Source organism: Gadus chalcogrammus, chromosome 20 (genome assembly GCF_026213295.1).
Source record: "Gadus chalcogrammus isolate NIFS_2021 chromosome 20, NIFS_Gcha_1.0, whole genome shotgun sequence".
NCBI classification, from domain to species: Eukaryota; Metazoa; Chordata; class Actinopteri; order Gadiformes; family Gadidae; genus Gadus; species Gadus chalcogrammus.
In genome coordinates this window covers 8,843,456-8,861,514 of record NC_079431.1, presented here as the reverse complement: position 1 = coordinate 8,861,514, position 18,059 = coordinate 8,843,456, and the positions used below count along the sequence as shown (strand labels likewise).

General features: G+C 46.7%; 1 protein-coding gene across 1 annotated transcript in view; it reads left to right on the top strand.

The window, feature by feature from the left end:
• Nucleotides 1–12,204, top strand: part of acvr2aa (activin A receptor type 2Aa) — a 30,714-nt gene extending 18,510 nt beyond the window's left edge. Inside the window, exons 5-11 of the mRNA XM_056579434.1 lie at nucleotides 4,909–5,052; nucleotides 6,128–6,271; nucleotides 7,153–7,298; nucleotides 7,415–7,529; nucleotides 8,390–8,528; nucleotides 10,417–10,547; nucleotides 11,888–12,204. Coding sequence (XP_056435409.1) covers nucleotides 4,909–5,052; nucleotides 6,128–6,271; nucleotides 7,153–7,298; nucleotides 7,415–7,529; nucleotides 8,390–8,528; nucleotides 10,417–10,547; nucleotides 11,888–12,082 — 1,014 coding nt within the window. The 3' untranslated portion in view covers nucleotides 12,083–12,204. The remainder of the gene's footprint in view (nucleotides 1–4,908; nucleotides 5,053–6,127; nucleotides 6,272–7,152; nucleotides 7,299–7,414; nucleotides 7,530–8,389; nucleotides 8,529–10,416; nucleotides 10,548–11,887) is intronic.
• The last annotated feature ends 5,855 nt before the right edge of the window (nucleotides 12,205–18,059 follow it).

Genomic DNA, 18,059 nt, shown 5'->3' with positions numbered 1-18,059 from the left:
GCTTGTCATTTGCGCAGAATCATCTTCTATGAATGTGTTGCCTGAGAGTGTGTAACCTTCAGTATTTGCAGCAGTACCATGTTTCTTCATGATTAGCACCCATCAGGAAAATGTGAGCATTCAAAAGGAAACAGAACCCCATGACTTCCTGGCTATGCTGCATTTGGTAAATGATCAATATAACAATAATTGAAAAGTTGTTCCCCAACAATAAAATAAACGATAAAAACGTAATGCATAATTGATCATTCTTAACAACATCATGCAGCATTTGTTAGACCCGCTTATGGAAGAAAAGGGGATCAATCGAAGAAGGCAACATTGTTGGTATTGAAAAGAATAAAACTGTTATTATTCATTATCATTGGCCCAGAAGTTCCACACCTCTAGTCTGCAGCCTAAAGCAGGAGGATCGATGGGGCTCCCCAGGCGGACCCATGCTGCCGCAACTAAGGGGTTTAATCTGCTGCCTCTTGTCCAAACGCAACCATAGTCTCTCAGTCCTTAGCCGCTCATGAGTCCCTATGATCCACCTCCTCTACCTGCTCCCAAACCAGACATTTAGAGCTAATCAACCCTATGTCTAAGTGGAACATGAACGATTTCACAGCTCGGCCATTAATGGATGCGTGGTGCATTTACGCCGCTACTGCATGGGGGGGGGGGGGGGGGGGGTGGGGGGGGGGGTGCAAGCACTGCTTGTCATTATAATTGCGGGAGGTGGTCATTTACAAAGCCTTTCTCCATACATCAGTTTCCTGGTAATCAGGAGTCCTTGATGCGTGGCCTGACGAGAGTGACTTGGTGTGTGTGTGTGTGTGTGTGTGTGTGTGTGTGTGTGTGTGTGTGTGTGTGGTGTGTGTGTGTGTGTGTGTGTGTGTGTGTGTGTGTGTGTGTGTGTGTGTGTGTGTGTGTGTGTGTGTGTGTGTGTGTGGTTCCCGCCCACTCATCAGCCACGCCACAGCACATAACACTGAGTGCAGGCAAAACGTTGAAAAGTGGGGTAGGGGCAGCTAAATAATGCATGTTCCCTCCCTGCTTGCGCTCTTCCTCGCTCTCTCTCTCTCCGGTCTCTGGTTTGCACCCGTCCCCCACATTGACAGTATTGGAAAAAAAGCACATCGTTTGCAGGGCGGCTTGTGTTCTCAGGCCTTATATCAATAGCAAATCATGCATTTCCAAACGAACAGTCCCCCTTTTTGCGACACAGCGGCCTTCGCCCCGCTTGCTGACTTTGCAAGCAGAATGATTCAGACGCTTATTGGAGCCCTGCCACTTTTGCCTGCTGGACCGTCTCGACATGTGTTTGAGCAGAAAAACAACCCAATGCGACCCTCATTGACAACACACTCATGCTACTGGGATTAACATCGGCATGGCCACATTGGACATGGCTTTCGCTTGTGGGCTGGCGATGGGGTGGGGTGTGATTGACGACAGACCTCCGCTCTCCGGTCAACGTGGAGCCAGACCGCCGTGAGGCCGGGGCCTCACCCAGCCTCAGAACTCCATTCCCAGAGTGCAATGTGATCCGAGATGGAGGGAAGAGCTTCTTCATTATTCATCAGCCTCCTACAGGCTCCTTCTGAGTAAGCAGGGCCGTAAAGGCCCATAAAGAGTCAAATCAAATGCACCAGTCCCCCCCCCCCCCCCCCCCCCCCCGCACAGAGCCTCTGTGCCTGGACTCCACGCCACCATAGTGCTGAATCCCCTCCCGATTAGACACACATGCGGTACAGAAATCATGTACGCTGCTCGGTAACGCGCCGCCGGGGGGTCAGACAGGGAGGGGAGGAAGGTGCGGAGTGAGGCCTAATCACACTCTTCTGGGGGAGGCCACTGGCAGCTGCTGAAATGCTTACCGTCACTCAGCCCGACATTTCTTGACGGCCCAAGCCACAACGCACTGGAACGCACGAGCGGGAGAGGGGTGTGGTTTCCTTGCTGGATTGTGTGATGTGTGTGTGTTTGAGTGAGAGAAACGATGAGTGCATGGGGTGGACGATCTTGATTGTGATGTGTGATTGACCCTTAGGAGAATTGTTACTCATGTAACACTTCCCATTACTTTCCCTCCCTTATGTCAGCCAAGCAGCTTCGACGGAGCCTGTGTGTGTGTGTGTGTGTGTGTGTGTGTGTGTGTGTGTGTGTGTGTGTGTGTGTGTGTGTGTGTGTGTGTGTGTGTGTGTGTGTGTGTGTGTGTGTGTGTGTGTGTGTGTGTGTGTGTGTGTGTGTGTGGAATCCCACGTTGCACATCGCCCACAATGTGGTCTCCACGCAGGCAGAGCCATCAATAGATTCACCAGCCTAAGCCTAGCAGGTCTAAGTGCGTACGTGCTCGTGTGTGGGTCATTTGGTTGCCATTCATTTTTCTGCCTTCTTTTCAAGACTCTCATGCAGACAACTGTGTTGTTTCCTATGCCCTCTTTTTCCTCGACCAGCACGCCTTTCATATTATGATCGAGGTAAGACATCAAGTCTGATTCAAGCTGTTGCTTCATGAAATCCACAAGAGATATTTAATTTTGGATAAGTGATAATGGATGACTAAATAGTAACTTCACCCTTGGATTTCTTTGTTCAGTTAATATTTACCCCCCTCACCGCCACTTGATTTATCGTTTTGCATCTTCCTTTTTTGGTCAGTAATATCCCCGAGCCTGCAAGCTTTTAGTCCTGTTTGTTTGATAAAGTCACAATGTTCCTGTTTAGATGTATTTTGTGCACTGCACTTATTATTTTGCTATGCACCCAGACCTGGTATGGTTGTTGATTGTCGTGTACGGGTGGCCGCTTTGTGTCCTGGGAGGGAGGGAGGGAGGGTGCGATTGTCGTTCAACCAATGAATGACTCACAAACCAGTAAGGCCAGGAAGCGCATGCAGTGAATGATTGAAATGTATTCTGTTGCATTTATTTTCATTGAATGCAAATGCAGCCTCAAAAATGCTAATTGCAGGGAGTGCTTTATACACATTGGGCCCTGTCCTCTCTCTCTCTCTCTGACCACTACTATGTTTATCTCACTCCGTTAGGCCTGATAGTGCTCTCACTCCTATCTGAGAGCCTAAGGTCAAGTGGTGATCCATTTGGTTCAACAGCCATTGGGGATGGTCAACTGCTCTCAAATGCCTGTAAACAAAGAGTATTGATTCGTTTTTTTTCCCATTACTTCACCTTATGAAGGCAGAAAAGGTAATACATTTGAATTCCTTTTACTTTCATCCAAGGTGAAAAAAGGACTGTAAAAAAGGGGCTCTCTGTCTCTCTTATTTATATATCGATATGTATATATATATATATACATGCATACATACATGCGCCTACCTGCTTTCATCGACCGCGTCACGCTTGTTATTCTATGACTCACTCCCCCAACAATAACAGCAGCAGCGGTGCTACACAGAGTTGATGTCGCCTACGAGCTATGTATGCATGAGGGGGGGGGAGAGAGGGCGAGGGAGGGGCAGAACAAACAGCATATATGTTACACGCAGAGGCTGGTGTCCTACTTAATCACAGCCGCTGACGGTTCAATAACAAGCCGCCTCTGACCTAGAAAATGTAGACCCAATGTAAAAAAGTGGAAAACAAAAAACGCTGAAGTGTCCTTGTGGTCCTTCAAGGCCGATTTATTGTTGCCGTGGACGCGGTGTTGCTCGGTGGGCTCCCCGAAAAAAAGGCTTAACGTCGGCTCCCTCACAGTGGGGGCCCCTAGCGATGGGGCACGCCTACACTCCAGCTAGGGCGACAAACAAACCTGCCTTCAGCAGATTGTGTGTGCGTGTGTGTGTATTTGATACCCCCCACACACACACACACACTCTCACACAAACACACACACACACACACACACACCCACACAGCACAGAGACTCTGGAGAGGAGGCTCTGTGCTGACCAAGGCCTGTGTGATTGTGGAAGGTCATGGTAGGTGCCCAGCGGTCACATAAAAAAAAGGGGGGGTGGGGGGGGATGCACGCGACCGCCGAAGGGCCTGGCTCAGCGTTCGGACAGGAAGCTGGTGCACCACAACAATGGAGCCCCCCCCCCCCCTCTCGATTTCTCTCAGACTCTGTCTCTCAATTACCCTCTCCATAAACCCTGAAAGGCCAGGGCCTTATCAGCTTGCTTTCGGCAGCTCTGTCATCCTGCCTTTGAGGTCCTCTTCCTTCATTTTTAAACGAGTCAAAGGTCTCCGTTTTATTACGCCAGGGCTATTGGGTGCCTTGCTAGACGAGTCTCGCTGTACATGCGGAGCCCATGGAAAGTTTAGGGGGACTTTGGACTAGTGGGGCAGGCGCCCACTCTTGATCTATGAACAGGATCAGATCGTCCTTATTCCAACAGAGCCCCCCCCCCCCCCTACAAAGCATCTACCGAATAGTTCAACAAAGACGGGAGGGAGTACAGCAGCTGTGTCACTGCAGTCCCCTCCAACATCTCCCTCCCCCCCCCCCCCTTCTCCCGCTCACAATCACACACACTCTCTCCCGCCTCAACCCCCTCGCTGGTGGAAAACTAGGTCACTCCCTCCATCCATTCATCTCTCGATCCACTGCTCGATCCCACTATCCTTCCTCCATCCACTCAGTTGTCCAGAGACTGAGGTCGGTGATTGAGTTTAACCAGCTCAGTTCTTAGTCGGCTTCCCTAAGCCTCTTCATGTCGAAACCACATAGCGGCTGCTAGCAGCTGCAGACTCTCCCCCACAAACACTCAGTTTCTCTCTCTGACTTTAGGCCTTGCAGCCTCCGGGCTTCACGCAAAGCCGCCTCGGCAGCCATTTTGACACCTCACACCTCCAGTTAGCTTTGCTAGCTAGAATGCCATTGGCTACTTATAACCTAATCTAACCTATCCGGTTTTGGTGACGGTGTTCCATGATGTGTGTTTGCCTCTTTCCCCAGGACCCGGGCCCCATGCCCCCCTCTCCCATCCTGGGGCAGAAGCCGCTGCAGCTGCTGGAGATCAAAGCCAGGGGGCGCTTCGGCTGTGTGTGGAAGGCCCAGCTGCTGAACGAGCACGTGGCCGTCAAAATATTCCCCATTCAGGTGTGTGTGTGTGTGTGTATGTGTGTGTGTGCGTGTGCGTGCGTGCGTGCGGCGGGGGTAGATGGAAAACGCAGAGGGCATCAGCCTTAAAGCTCCAAGCCTTAATCCCTTCCCAGGTTGACCTGGGCCCCTTAGCTCAGGCCGATCACCACCCACTAAGCCGCTGGTGGCCTGGATTGACCACCATGCGAGAGCACGCGCTGACATGGCCCAATGTGGCTGTGCTGTGTCAACCCAGCGGAGGAATTGTGGGCCAGTCTTTCCCCTCCTCACCAGGGTGGTGTTTTTGTTTTTGTCAACGTCACTGTAAGGCTTTGACGAGTCGAGTCACGCAAATGATGGTATCTTCATCCCCAAAGCTATATTCGAATGGGACACTGTTATCTGTGCCGCCGCACTGGAGTCAACCATTCAGTCGATTGGTACTAAGATGTCTCATGTTGGCCCGTAACGAGAAAATAACAGAAGCAGTATTCCTTTGGCTCCCAATCTTTGACTTTAGGTTGACCACTAAATTGTCCAAGAGTGCCAGTGACCCCTTTATACACAGTTATTACGGGTCATGGCCGGTGAAAATACAGTGGAAAGAAAAGTCAGTTATTTTGCTGATGCTCTCAGTGGGTTTATTTAGCAAACAGAACTTAAAAGAAAGCAAAGAATGCAAAACGGGAATGAAAGCACAAAGCCACATAAAAAATAAATAAAGCTATTATATGTATTGTTTTTAATTTTTTTGATAATCTAGTCTATTTCAAGAATAATTCGCTCATGCTGACTGCATTATACTATGGACTTGCGTATGAATGGTATGATATTGAAAAACAGCCAGTGTGGTTGTTGCTGTTGTTATGACAATCTAAACTGAAAACTACTGTTTGGATTGCAAATAAACAGGAGAAATATGAAATACATTCTTGGGTATAATATATACTGAATGATGGCCCAACCTTTGCTTGAGATATGCAGGGACCTAAAATGACCGGTATAATAATACTCATAGCGGTCCCATAAAATATGAATGTATTTTACTGTTTTAAATCATTCATGCTCTCTCTCTCTCTCTTTGGGTCCCCAGGACAAGCAGTCCTGGCAGAACGAGTATGAGATCTACACACTCAGCGGCATGAGACACGAGAACCTCCTCCATTTCCTCGGCGCCGAGAAGAGAGGCACCAACATGGACATCGAGCTGTGGCTCATCACCGCCTACCACGAGAAGGTAGCGCTCCCTCTGCTGGTCACACCGCAGCGCTACAGAGCAAACAAACAAAACAAGAACAGTGTTCGTCCATGGTCTGGGTTACATTGCACCCATTCCGTGAATGGTTTGTTAAAGTGTAATCTATCACTTAGATTAAACTTAGATTAACTGCACTGCCTAGCTGTGCAGTTAATCATCCTCCAATCTTCTTTGATTTGTACATTGCAAGCAGGATCGACGGGACTAACACCCAAGTCGTAGATAGATAGATAGATAGATAGATAGATAGATAGATAGATAGATAGATAGATAGATAGATAGATAGATATTCATTTTGATGTACATCCTTTGGAAACGTTGGTGCATGGGATCATACTTGATGAGGATTCTGCTTTTCGTTTGCAAGTTCAAACCGTGTTTAGGTTGGCTTTCTACCATCATTTGAATAATCATTTAATGTGCCTGTAGCTATGTGAACTTAATGCCAAGATAGAGCTGGACGGATGTCACACGCCTTGAATTGTTACTCAAAGACTAGATGAGCTCAGCCAAGGCCATACTCAATCAGTTCCACAGGCCTTGAATGCCAGATTGTGTCAGCGATTTGAAATGCAGCGTTAATTTGCTGCTTCTTTAGTGCTAGTAAGCATACCTCACAATTATGGACTTGTTTAAGTGTCTTTCTAGATGCCCAAGACGGAGTGCTATATTTTGTGCAGGAAAAGAACATCTTCATCAGTGCCAAGCGACACACTAGTGCAGTTTCACAGCAAGCTAGCTTCTGCAGTATAAAGGCCAACCTTGTGCGTGACCTTCTGAAAGGTCACGCATCGTCTTGGCTCTGCACAATATTGCTCTTCAGTAACCTAGGGCATGCGTATTGTCCCCTTTGGCTGCAGGGCTCTCTGACGGACTACCTGAAGGCCAACGTGGTGTCGTGGACCGAGCTGTGTCACATAGCCCAGACCCTGGCTCGCGGCCTGGCATACCTTCACGAGGACATCCCCGGGCTAAAGGACGGACACAAACCCGCCATAGCCCACAGGTAGCTAATATTAATATCAAAACAGGGCTACATCACTCAACCCACCACACCTTAAACTATACTTTATAGTTTTTAGTTTTTCTTGACTGTGCCTGCGTTTTTGCGTTTCTTTACAGGGACATCAAAAGTAAGAACATCCTGTTGAAGTCCAACCTGAGCGCCTGTGTGGCTGACTTTGGCCTGGCCCTGAGGTTTGAGTCGGGCAAGTCTGTCAGCGACACGCATGGACAGGTGAGCTGGCTGGCCCCCAGTCTGCGCCCCCATTCTGAGGGACAAGCGCTGCAATGTGAATAAGGGGAGGTGGAAAGTGACCTTGTCAGCATAGCTAATGTATTCACATTCTGCCTTTTGTAATGGTATCTCAAACTTGGGGAAATATAATTTAAAGCAAATATCGTTTTTTTCCATGATGTCATGCAGTGGTGACGTCACAGCTACAATTCCATACGTTATCTGGACGCTTCTTATCACGTCGTTAATTAGAAGCATGGTAAAAGTCGTTTGTCGTCACAGGGTTTTGCTCATGATAGCAGGTGAACTTTGTTTTACAAGCTAACTAGGTGATAATGTGGATGTGTGTGTGGGGTTGTAAAATTCTTATCTCTATAGCTCACTGATTGATTATGCAATCATGCTTATCAGCACACTGTGTCAGTGGGACAAAAAACTAACTTTGGCCGTCATCGGTATCCTAGCCTCAAACTGCATTGACGTTACAGTGTCCACTAGCATTTATGATGTTAAATTACTTATGGATGTGGTATAATCATTATACCTCATCCTCTTACAGTGTGTAGGACCCACTGGAAAAGTGGGTCTGTAGGCTTTTGGTCAATATATTAGAGGAAACGCAAGCTGCTAGTTATGCTAGTATTTTAGTGTGTCTATAAAATACTACTTGTGTGCCGTACCAATGGACTATTATTTTGGTCAAGTTATTGAGCCAATTAGTATGTACACCTGGCTAAAATGCTAGGGGGCATCGGTGTCAACAAAACACACGGCACGTATAAAAAAAAAGACCAAAAGGTTCTGCATCTTGAGAAGCTTCCGCCTGTTAACAGGCGACTTCACTTGGCGTTTGATTGCAGGTGGGCACCAGGAGGTATATGGCCCCCGAGGTGCTGGAAGGGGCCATCAACATCCAGCGCGACGCCTTCCTCAGGATAGACATGTACGCCCTGGGCCTGGTCCTCTGGGAGCTGGCCGCGCGCTGCAAGGCCGCCGACGGTAAGCACTGCCGCCGAGCACGCTCAGGGAATAGTGGTTCCCTTCATGTCCTGTTCATTTCATTCTGTCGTCCACTACTTTATCATTATTATTCGACTGTTGTGGGTTGCTGGGGCGCTTTACTTCCCCCCCCCCCTTGAGGATGACGAAAGTACCTATCTAATGTCACAGTGAGGCTTCTGCACAAAGAGAGAACTTCCGAGGTGTTACGACCAATTAAATAAACGGAGAAATGGCAGTATCTACAACAACGGTGTATTGTTTTATGTGTTTTCAATGTAACATCTGCACGGTACACGTTGACTTCAACGCGTCTCAAGCAGGTGCTGCTGTGACCCTGGGCCAGCCGGGTCACGACCTCGTCCTGCCCGGGTTGCCAGGTCACCAGGCCATCCCGATTGATCCTGCTCTGTCTGCCCGCTATAGAATAGTATTGAGCAGGGAATTTTGTGCCTGAAGCACATCGTACTAGACAAACATATACACACACACACTCACTCAGACTCTCACACACACACACACACACACACACACACACACACACACACACACACACACACACACACACACACACACACACACACACACACACACACACACACACACACACACACACACAAACACACTCTCTCACATACACACACACACAAACACACTCTCTCACATACACACACACACACACACATACAAACACACTCTCTCACATACACACACACACACACACTCTCACACACACAAACACTCTCTCACACACACACACACACACGTCCAATCACTGTATTTTTCCTTAACTTCATCCTGATATGAGCTCTATCCGGGAAAGCCCCTCCCCCAATTGTAAAGACATTTTAAGGCATGCGAGACACCCCTGCAAGATCTGAGTCTCAACTTTTAGTCAATGAAAAACATTGTTGGCAAAACTAAAAACAATTCCAACCCCTAAAAAAATAAGAAACATAATAATAGTTACCAATAATAACAATAGTTATGCATTTCATAACTGCACATGCACAGCAAAAGTGATATTTTTCACGTGATGTGATCTTCACAAACTATGTTTCAATCATCCAAGTTGTGTTTGATCGCATAAAACCACCATAAATGGATAATCCAGTGTCTGGCCACCATTTTGCAATTTTGTTGCCTACAATCAATGTACAGTAGTGTTTCAGAGGAATTAGGTCAAATGTCTTCAATCAGAACACACGTTCTTCTTCGCCATCTGGTGGACGTATGGTGTAATAGATTGTTTTGTATTCGCCCTGACCTTTCAATAGAGGGATCGAGTCTCAAAATTGTACATTGGGTTTTCAAGATATTTACCCGTTTGTGTTTCATCAAGGTTATATTTTCAAATTTGCATTGGTTATGATTGGATTTATTAAGTCAATTGGAGTTTTCCCTTGAACCTACCTCAACTAAAACCTCTATCTTTGCTCTACTTCACTTTATTGGCATCAAATATTGACCCGGGCACTCATTAGAAGTTGTGCTATGGCCGGCTACCAACTGCTAATTCACTAGGTGGTAGGAAACCACAGAAATGAAATCCTCCACCTTTGCTGTGTTCTAGCTTTAATCACTCCCACCAAGTAGTATCTACATAGATCAATGCCCTAGCAAAACAATCTCGCTGGTGTCATCTTTCTTTCTGTACCAAGATTACATATAATAGCCCGTTTTGGGGTAATGCTCTATTTACCTTGGGTTTGTTATTTTCAGAAAAACAACTCAGAAATAGGCCCAGCGATGAAGAGGTTAAACCACCGCTGTTCTTTGAATTTCATCATCACCCCTAGAGTGTCACCGATAAATGTAGCCTGTGTTTTCGTGGCACGCACACAAATGCTCTGGCAGTGTTGTGACCCAGCCGTCTCTCCTCCGCCAGGCCCAGTCGACGAGTACATGCTGCCCTTTGAGGAGGAGGTGGGCCAGCACCCGTCGCTGGAGGACATGCAGGACGTGGTGGTCCACAAGAAGCTGAGGCCCACGCTCAGGGAGTGCTGGCAGAAACACAGCGTGAGTACAACCACAAACACACTGCGTGTGTGTGTGTGTGTGTGTGTGTGGGGGGGGGGGCTTTGACGAGGGTGTGTGTGTTGTGTGTGTGTGTTGAGGACCACAGCGCTATGTGGTTGGTTGTTAGAAAAACAGGTCACTGCCGTATTTTCTGGGCCAACAAAGTAGTTTTTTTTGGGTGTAGTATTTTTATTTAGTTTTATTCGTTTTAGTGCTTCCATTGCCATCCACGCCAGCAGGTTATAGGGTATCATTATTCTTGGGATGGAGCTGAGCGCTAACTAGCTCGCCTCACCCCAGAATAAATCATGTTGGCCACTGAGCCAGCACTTCAGTCGATCCCCTTGCCGGCTGTTATTTTATCCTTTTCAGCTTTTGTTTTTTCAGTACCAATTTGCTGCACAAGTAGAAATAAAAAAGGACTGGGAAAAAACGTGTTGATGTTGCACCAGTAAACTGTAGGTGAACCTGCCGTGTGTTGATGTTGTTACAGTAAACCGTAGGTGAACCTGGGTTGGTTCCTGCAGCGAAATATAGCCCCCACTTTAACTGATAACTCAAACTTTGTGGCACCATTAGTGCCTACTAATGAGCGGACACTAGGTCTAACTAGTAGTATGTACAATACCGATAAATCATTACACGATCGTTATCAGTTTTACTTGGGCTTCTGGGTAAAGAAACGGATGGCAATGGCACCGTTGCATTTCGTCAGCTGATGATTAAGGCCTGTGGATTGCACGCTGTAATGGGCCTGTAGAGCTCATGGTGGAGACGCTTACTCGGTGTGCTCTTCAGACCCCCTCGTGTTGCGGTACGAGAGAGTCATTGCCCTATCTGGCGCCCACTGATGCACTGATGCGGTCTTGGGGGATCCCTTGGTTTTATGCTGCGCAAATGTCCCTCTGCTGACCTCGCGCGCGTTTGCACCGAGTGCCCCGGCCACAGTTGCGGCTGCGGCTCGTCTTTCCCCTGAGGTCCCAGAGGGCTTCTCTTTTTATCCATATGAAGCAAGAATAACAAGCTAATGATCCCCCCCCCCCTCAGACTGTGGGAACGCTGAACGTAAATTCAGCCGCGCTGCTCAGCTACTCCGCTGACGTCGAGGGCGATAGTCAGTGCCGCATTACACGGTGTCGATGAGAAAAGAGACCGCATCCCATAATCCTCCTAGGTATAAAAAGATACCTAAGCAGCATTGATATTCCTTTGGTATATTCTCGGCCCGGCGTTCGATCCCTTCCTCCTCAGCGATTGGGTCAGACGCAGATCCGTATGGGTGGGGGGGGCGGTGTGGGTTCGGCGCTCGGCTGACTGTTGCTCCTTTGCTCGTCCTGCAGGGCCTGGCCATGCTGTGCGAGACCATCGAGGAGTGCTGGGACCACGAGGGGGAGGCGCGGCTGTCGGCCGGCTGCGTGGAGGAGCGAGTGGTGCAGATGCAGCGGCAGGCCAGCGTCACGGCGCCCGAGGAGATCGTCACGGTGGTCACCATGGTGACCAACGTGGACTACCCGCCCAAAGAGTCTAGCCTATGACTAGACTGAGAGAACCCACCCCGGGACCGATTTTAAAGTCAAAATCGAAAAAACTGACGATCGATCATTCAGGACCCCCCCACCAGACCCCCCTCCCCTCCCTGGCTGGCCCATGCGCGACCTCCCCCCCCCCCCCCCTCTTCCCCCAACGAGCCAATGAGCCAATATGAGCCGTGGCACCTGGTGTTTCTTGGATTTCCTTTTTTCGGGTTTTTTCTTTTTATTCTTCATTTTTCGAGACGCGTGCGTCACCGATTGTACACGGAGTTGTCGTCGTCGTCGTCGTCACGATGCACCAAGTGGCGTCGGGGGAGGGGTCTCGCCCTCCCGCCCCCTGGCCGGGGGGAAGGCAGTGGAGGTCCTCTTCCTAAGCGCTTCCTGTTGCGTGTGAGGCTGTCGCGGCCCTGCGGACTAGATGGCGGGGGGCTACATGAACACAGAACTCCCCCTTCCACTGAGGTCCCCGCAGACCGGCACGACCCCCTGCTTACGATGGACAACGCTGTTTATCAGTTGCCACCCCCCCCCCCCCCCCCCCCCCCCCCAACCCTTAAGAAGGAAAGCTTCTGCAGGAAAAGGTACAAACTCCCAGGCAGATATTGGACTGAATCTTTTTCTAAGAAAAAGGTGGGAAGTGCATTAAGGAAACGATTAATTTGAAGTCGGTACGACGCAGGTCGAGCAGGGGGACAAAAAAGGGCGACTTGGGTTTTATGACACATTTGCTGGTTGTTTTTTTGTCTGTGTGTTTCTATGAATGACTATGTAATGCCAATAAGAAAACAGCTTCTGAATGTCTGTGTACCGCTGCTGTGTATATATATAATTATATATATAGTATATATGCATACACAAACATGTCATACGACACTATAGGTGTATATCTATATCTATATAGATATATCTATATCTACATCTATCTCGAACAGTGAGACAGGTGTCAATGAAAAAGTGTGTAATAATCGTGGGTATTTATCCAGACTTGCGCGTGGGAACCTACCTTCAGTTTGTAGTTATCCCCCCTTCTCCCCTCGTATCTCCCCAGGGATACACCTGTGGGTTCATTCAAAGGCAGGCAGTAGTCTTCTCTGGTGATCCCCTCAAAAACGACCCTGGAATCTGGCCTCTGCAAAAAAGGGCGTTGTCAACGCGATCTTGGCCACTCTTTTTGTTTGTTTGTTTGTTTTGGGCTGTTCTTTTCCCCTCATCCTTGGTTCAACCTAAAATCCAGTTTCGCACGATGCTGAGAAAGCCATCTCCCTTTTCACCGGGAGCAGAGGTGTGTGGCTCTTTTGGACGCCCGAGAGCCGGTCACCGTGACAACTGCCTCCGCCGTAGCTCCTGTAAACAACAACGACAACAGCAGCAGCAGCAGCGGCTTCAGGTCAGCCAGGTGGCACCACCGGACTACTGTTCAACCAAAGAACCATGGGGCAGGGGAGGGGGGGCTTTCCTCACCGTCAGACTGGGAGCAGGGGCCGAAGAGACGGCGAAACACCGCCATCCACCACCTCAAAACAGGAGTACTCATGATTTTAAACCTCTCCTCAACCAGGTATACCTCAGTTTGACATTCTACGAAATGAAATGGTCTCTCCTTTCCTCAGGGGGGTTGGGGATTGTTATCGTCGAAGAAAATTCAGAAAACACCTGTTTGCTAAAACAAGATTTTGGAAATGTATGAGGAGAGGAATGGAGAAATGGACAGATGGGAGTGAGGGATGAAGGGAGAGAGGAGACGTATTCAAAGTATGCCAACGACAACACAGAAATAGCCATTCACAGACCAGTGTTTATTTTATTGTTTTGTTTAATTTAGTTTTTTTTGCCTTTTTCCTAGTTTGTATATTTCCTTGTTGACCATCCCAGCCAGCCGACCTGTTTCAAATGTGACTCTGGCGGTTGTGGCTGTACCAAAATTGGAAGCCTCTTTTTAACTCCATGGAGACGAGAGAAAAAAAAATCCCTGCAAATATGAAATATCTTAGAGAAAAGGAATAATAATTGTAGGGTTGTGGTTCCATTTCACCATGTAACCAATGCCTTTTTGAGGTATTGTTTATCTTGTTTTGTTCTCTCCTATTCTTCTCTCAATGTTGATGCTATATATATATATATATATATATATATATATAAAAAAAGGTGTGACTATGATGTCTGTTGTAAAGGAACTCCAGCCCATGCCCTTAGTTAATTGTTCCCACATTTTTATAAACTGAGCTTTCTTCACCCCAACACCCCGGTAACGGTGCCGTCGCTGCTCGGCTGCGAGCGCTCCCCCGGTCGTCTTTCAAGATGTCTCAGGAAACATCCCATCGTCGTCCCCACCACCACCCGACTCTTCTGAGGTTCCCCCGCTCATTCTTGTGCCGCATCTGGCTCCCACCGCGGTCTCTGAAGAGCAGCAGTTGTGCAAATATGTATTAAAAGAAAAAGAGAAGAATGGGGATTCTCAATCCATCCCACCTCTTCCCCCTCTTCCGGTAGGGCAGGTGGTCGAGCCTCGGTGCTTATGGCTCAGGATATGATTTGCTGCTGGAGTCAGGTACCAGATACTTTTTTTTACTTTTTTTGGTTCGTTCCTTCGTTTCTACCCTTCGCCAACGTTGGCCGCTTGGTCCTTGTGACCCAAGGCCAATGCGTCTTTAGATCTGTGCTGATTAATGCTATGGTCAGGATGAAGAACGCCCTGTCGGCCCCTGTGTCGACGACCATCACATCCACACCTCACATCCACCCCCCATCGCAAGAAGGCAGAACCGGGATGGCCTGGAAAGGAAAACACCGAGACGCACTACTTTATGGCTGGATGTTGCTGGCTGCTAGGCATGTTAGCCGGAACACGTGAGCGGCTCATCGCTGCGCTCCCCTCACCTCCCCCCCCCCCCCCCCCTCTGACGTTGAAAACCTTGGAGATATTCAGGGATCTGACGCTCAAGTTTCCTCCATTGTATGCAATCAAAGGTTGGAGCAAACTAAATCCTACCAACTTTCACGACACTATCGTTTTTTTGTCTTCTTTCTCTCATTTGTATTTTTTCTTTGGGTTTTCTGCGAACTCGTTGACGTGTAGACATCCTCTGGTTGTACAGAGCATCAGCTTCATGGATACCTGGACATGAATCAGCAATCGTGCCGGGTTCAGTTATGGCCACCGCAGCACAGAGAAATCCTCATTGCTTAATGTGTGTACGTATGTTTCTTTGGTTTCTTTTGCACATTCAAGAGATTCACTACAAGTGGCACCCCACGACACAAGATTTGCTGAATCTCACAGGGAGCTAGCTTAGCATTTCTGAACTCCCTGTGACCAGAACTGCTGAGTGAAATTGTGGGTGAAAAGCCAACAAGTTTGTAAGATCCAGGAAAGAGTTGTATTCTGATTTTTTCATTTTTTTTGCAACTGCTGCCATTGTCATATAACTCATGATAATATTGTATTATTCCTAGCACGGATGCAAAAGGTTGACAGTCTGAAGAAAAGGAAAAGTGTTCCGTGTTTCACCTCACGACTCACACAAACTGCTGCCACTCCCCAAACCTTCCTCACCCCCCTTTTCCGCTCAATCAGTTCTGTGTAGACGCAAAATCCCACACGGTTTTTCATGTGACCTGGGAGTGTGACATGCTTTTTGTGTCACGGCCTTCACAGTACAACAGTTCAACAAAAAGCCAAACCCCGCTCCCTCTTTCTCTCTCCTGACAATATTAGTAAATGACTCGATGGACAATGCACAGTATGTACATATGAATGTTGTGTTAGATTGTGAATTTAGCATGAGGTTCTTTTTTTTATGGTCTCAAGGCAAAAAAATCTTTATAATGTTAATATTAAAGAATTATGTTGTTTATTTTATAAGTCTATGGTATTTTAGAAAAAGGAAAAAAAAATATATACAAATGTTTTTTATTAATTTATGTCCAAGACTCAAAACACTAATCTTCCTCTAGGGGGAGCCGTGTGGAAAAGGGGTTTCCATATTGTTGGCGGTGATGTTTTGTTGCTCTCCAAGGTGGACTCATTACTTACCTCATCTATCCCTACTGGTGCTCACCATGCCCGTGGCATCATAAGCAGATGACGGTGCCACATCAGAAAACAACTTGCGACATCTGACCACCCGTTCTTATTTCATCGTTTTCCTGACACCACCCTCCACACCCCCCCCCCCCCCCCCTCTCTCACACAACACTTTTTTTGAGACACTAATTAGGACTTCCCTAAACACAGGGAGTTTATTCAATCGTCTATACATGGCCATGCCCATTGTTAGGAAACATGCCATCTTGTATCTTATTTTTCTTCATTTTGTTGCAAGTATTAAACAAACTTGTTTCAGGGCTTGGTTGGAAGTGATTGTTGAATATTGTACAGAAGAAAATGTATGCTACCCCCCCAACTCCCTTTCTCCCAAAATAAAGTATAGTGACTGCTCTATACACTGCCTTTTGAGATTTGTTTTTCAGTGACTCCCCTGCTGTCCCAACACTATTCACTCACTAGTTTCCTTTGGTGCTAAATGTTATACATTACAAACAAAATAGTTAAATTGTGTGGCACAAATTAAATTCTGGTGTATATAATTTGCCAAGTATTCAATATATTATTTGGCAGGAGTTTTAAACATATTCTTAGTTAAGAATATAATTATGTTCACAACAGTTGTGAAACTTGTGAACATAATTATGGAATTCAAACAGACCTATAAACCAGTTTAGTTCGTTCAGAAGTTCCCTGGCTTCCAATGATAATCTATTCAATCTTTTTATAATTGTTTTTACCCGTTTTTGACTAAATTCTCATTTTAAACAAATCCAATATTATAAACAAGATATCCAAGAGAAAAGGTATCTTGTCATGGATGTTTCTTTTTCCTCACTAGGTGGCAGCATTTGCGCAATCTCGACCTTGATTCATATTAGTTCGCTTTTTATAATTATTAACTTAACTATGAAACCACGAACCTACTGTTAACCTACTGGGAATAAGTGACTGTTTAAAATATTTGGACATGGCAAGTGCCGTCATAACTTGCCACATTAACAAGTCTTTATACCAATATGACCATTGATGGAATGGGAAATTCAACAGATCAAGATTGAATTCTATAAAATGTCCGTTTTTTGAGACTCCAATTTGATTTGCCGTAACTCCAGCACTAGCATCGATGTAGGGTTGCATCTTGCTGCATTAAACTATCTGAATTTAATTTCATTGAGGCGGTTTATTCTATTTTTCTATACCATCAGCCTGAGAAATCCCCATCTCCCTGGGCCTTAAAAGCAGTTATTAGCAAATCAATTTCCGGTTATTGGTTCTTGAATTTCACATTAAAAGTAGGATTAAAAAATGATTTAAAAGGCTTCTCTGTCGATTTACGTTTCCCCCGTCCTTATCCTTGTCTCTCTTGCCATTACTATAATCTGAAAATAAAATAATATCGTCATTTGACCACCTCAGGAGGCCTACTACTGTAAGTCATAGTAGGCTATACATAAGATCCACATTTTTGTAGAGCTTGATAGTAGGCTCAAAAGAAGCAGGACTAGTTTCAATGGCAAGCAGGGTCTGGTTGGTCATTATTTAGCTCATAAATATTATGTGGTTAATCGGATTTCCAATTATCCATCACCTTCTCACCAGCATCAGTCCTGCTGTCCTACAGAAGATTAAAACTTTGCGTTTCTTTTTAATAATTTTTTTTTTCTTGAATATTTCAAATTCCTATATTACTTGCATCGCTAGGCTAATTAAGTATTGCAATTTAGAAACATCTGACAACTTCATAGAGGAGGAGACCAGGAGGCGTGTTTCCAATGATAGGGAACTTCCGAGACTTCTCTCTTAACAAGTAATATGAGGCTGCATACGTGCTACTAAAACCATTTCATGACATCAGAAACCCCAGTCACTGCTGCAGACACTACAGTCGCGTACAGGAAAACTCCGGTTGGGCAGCATCAGCTCTCACAACAG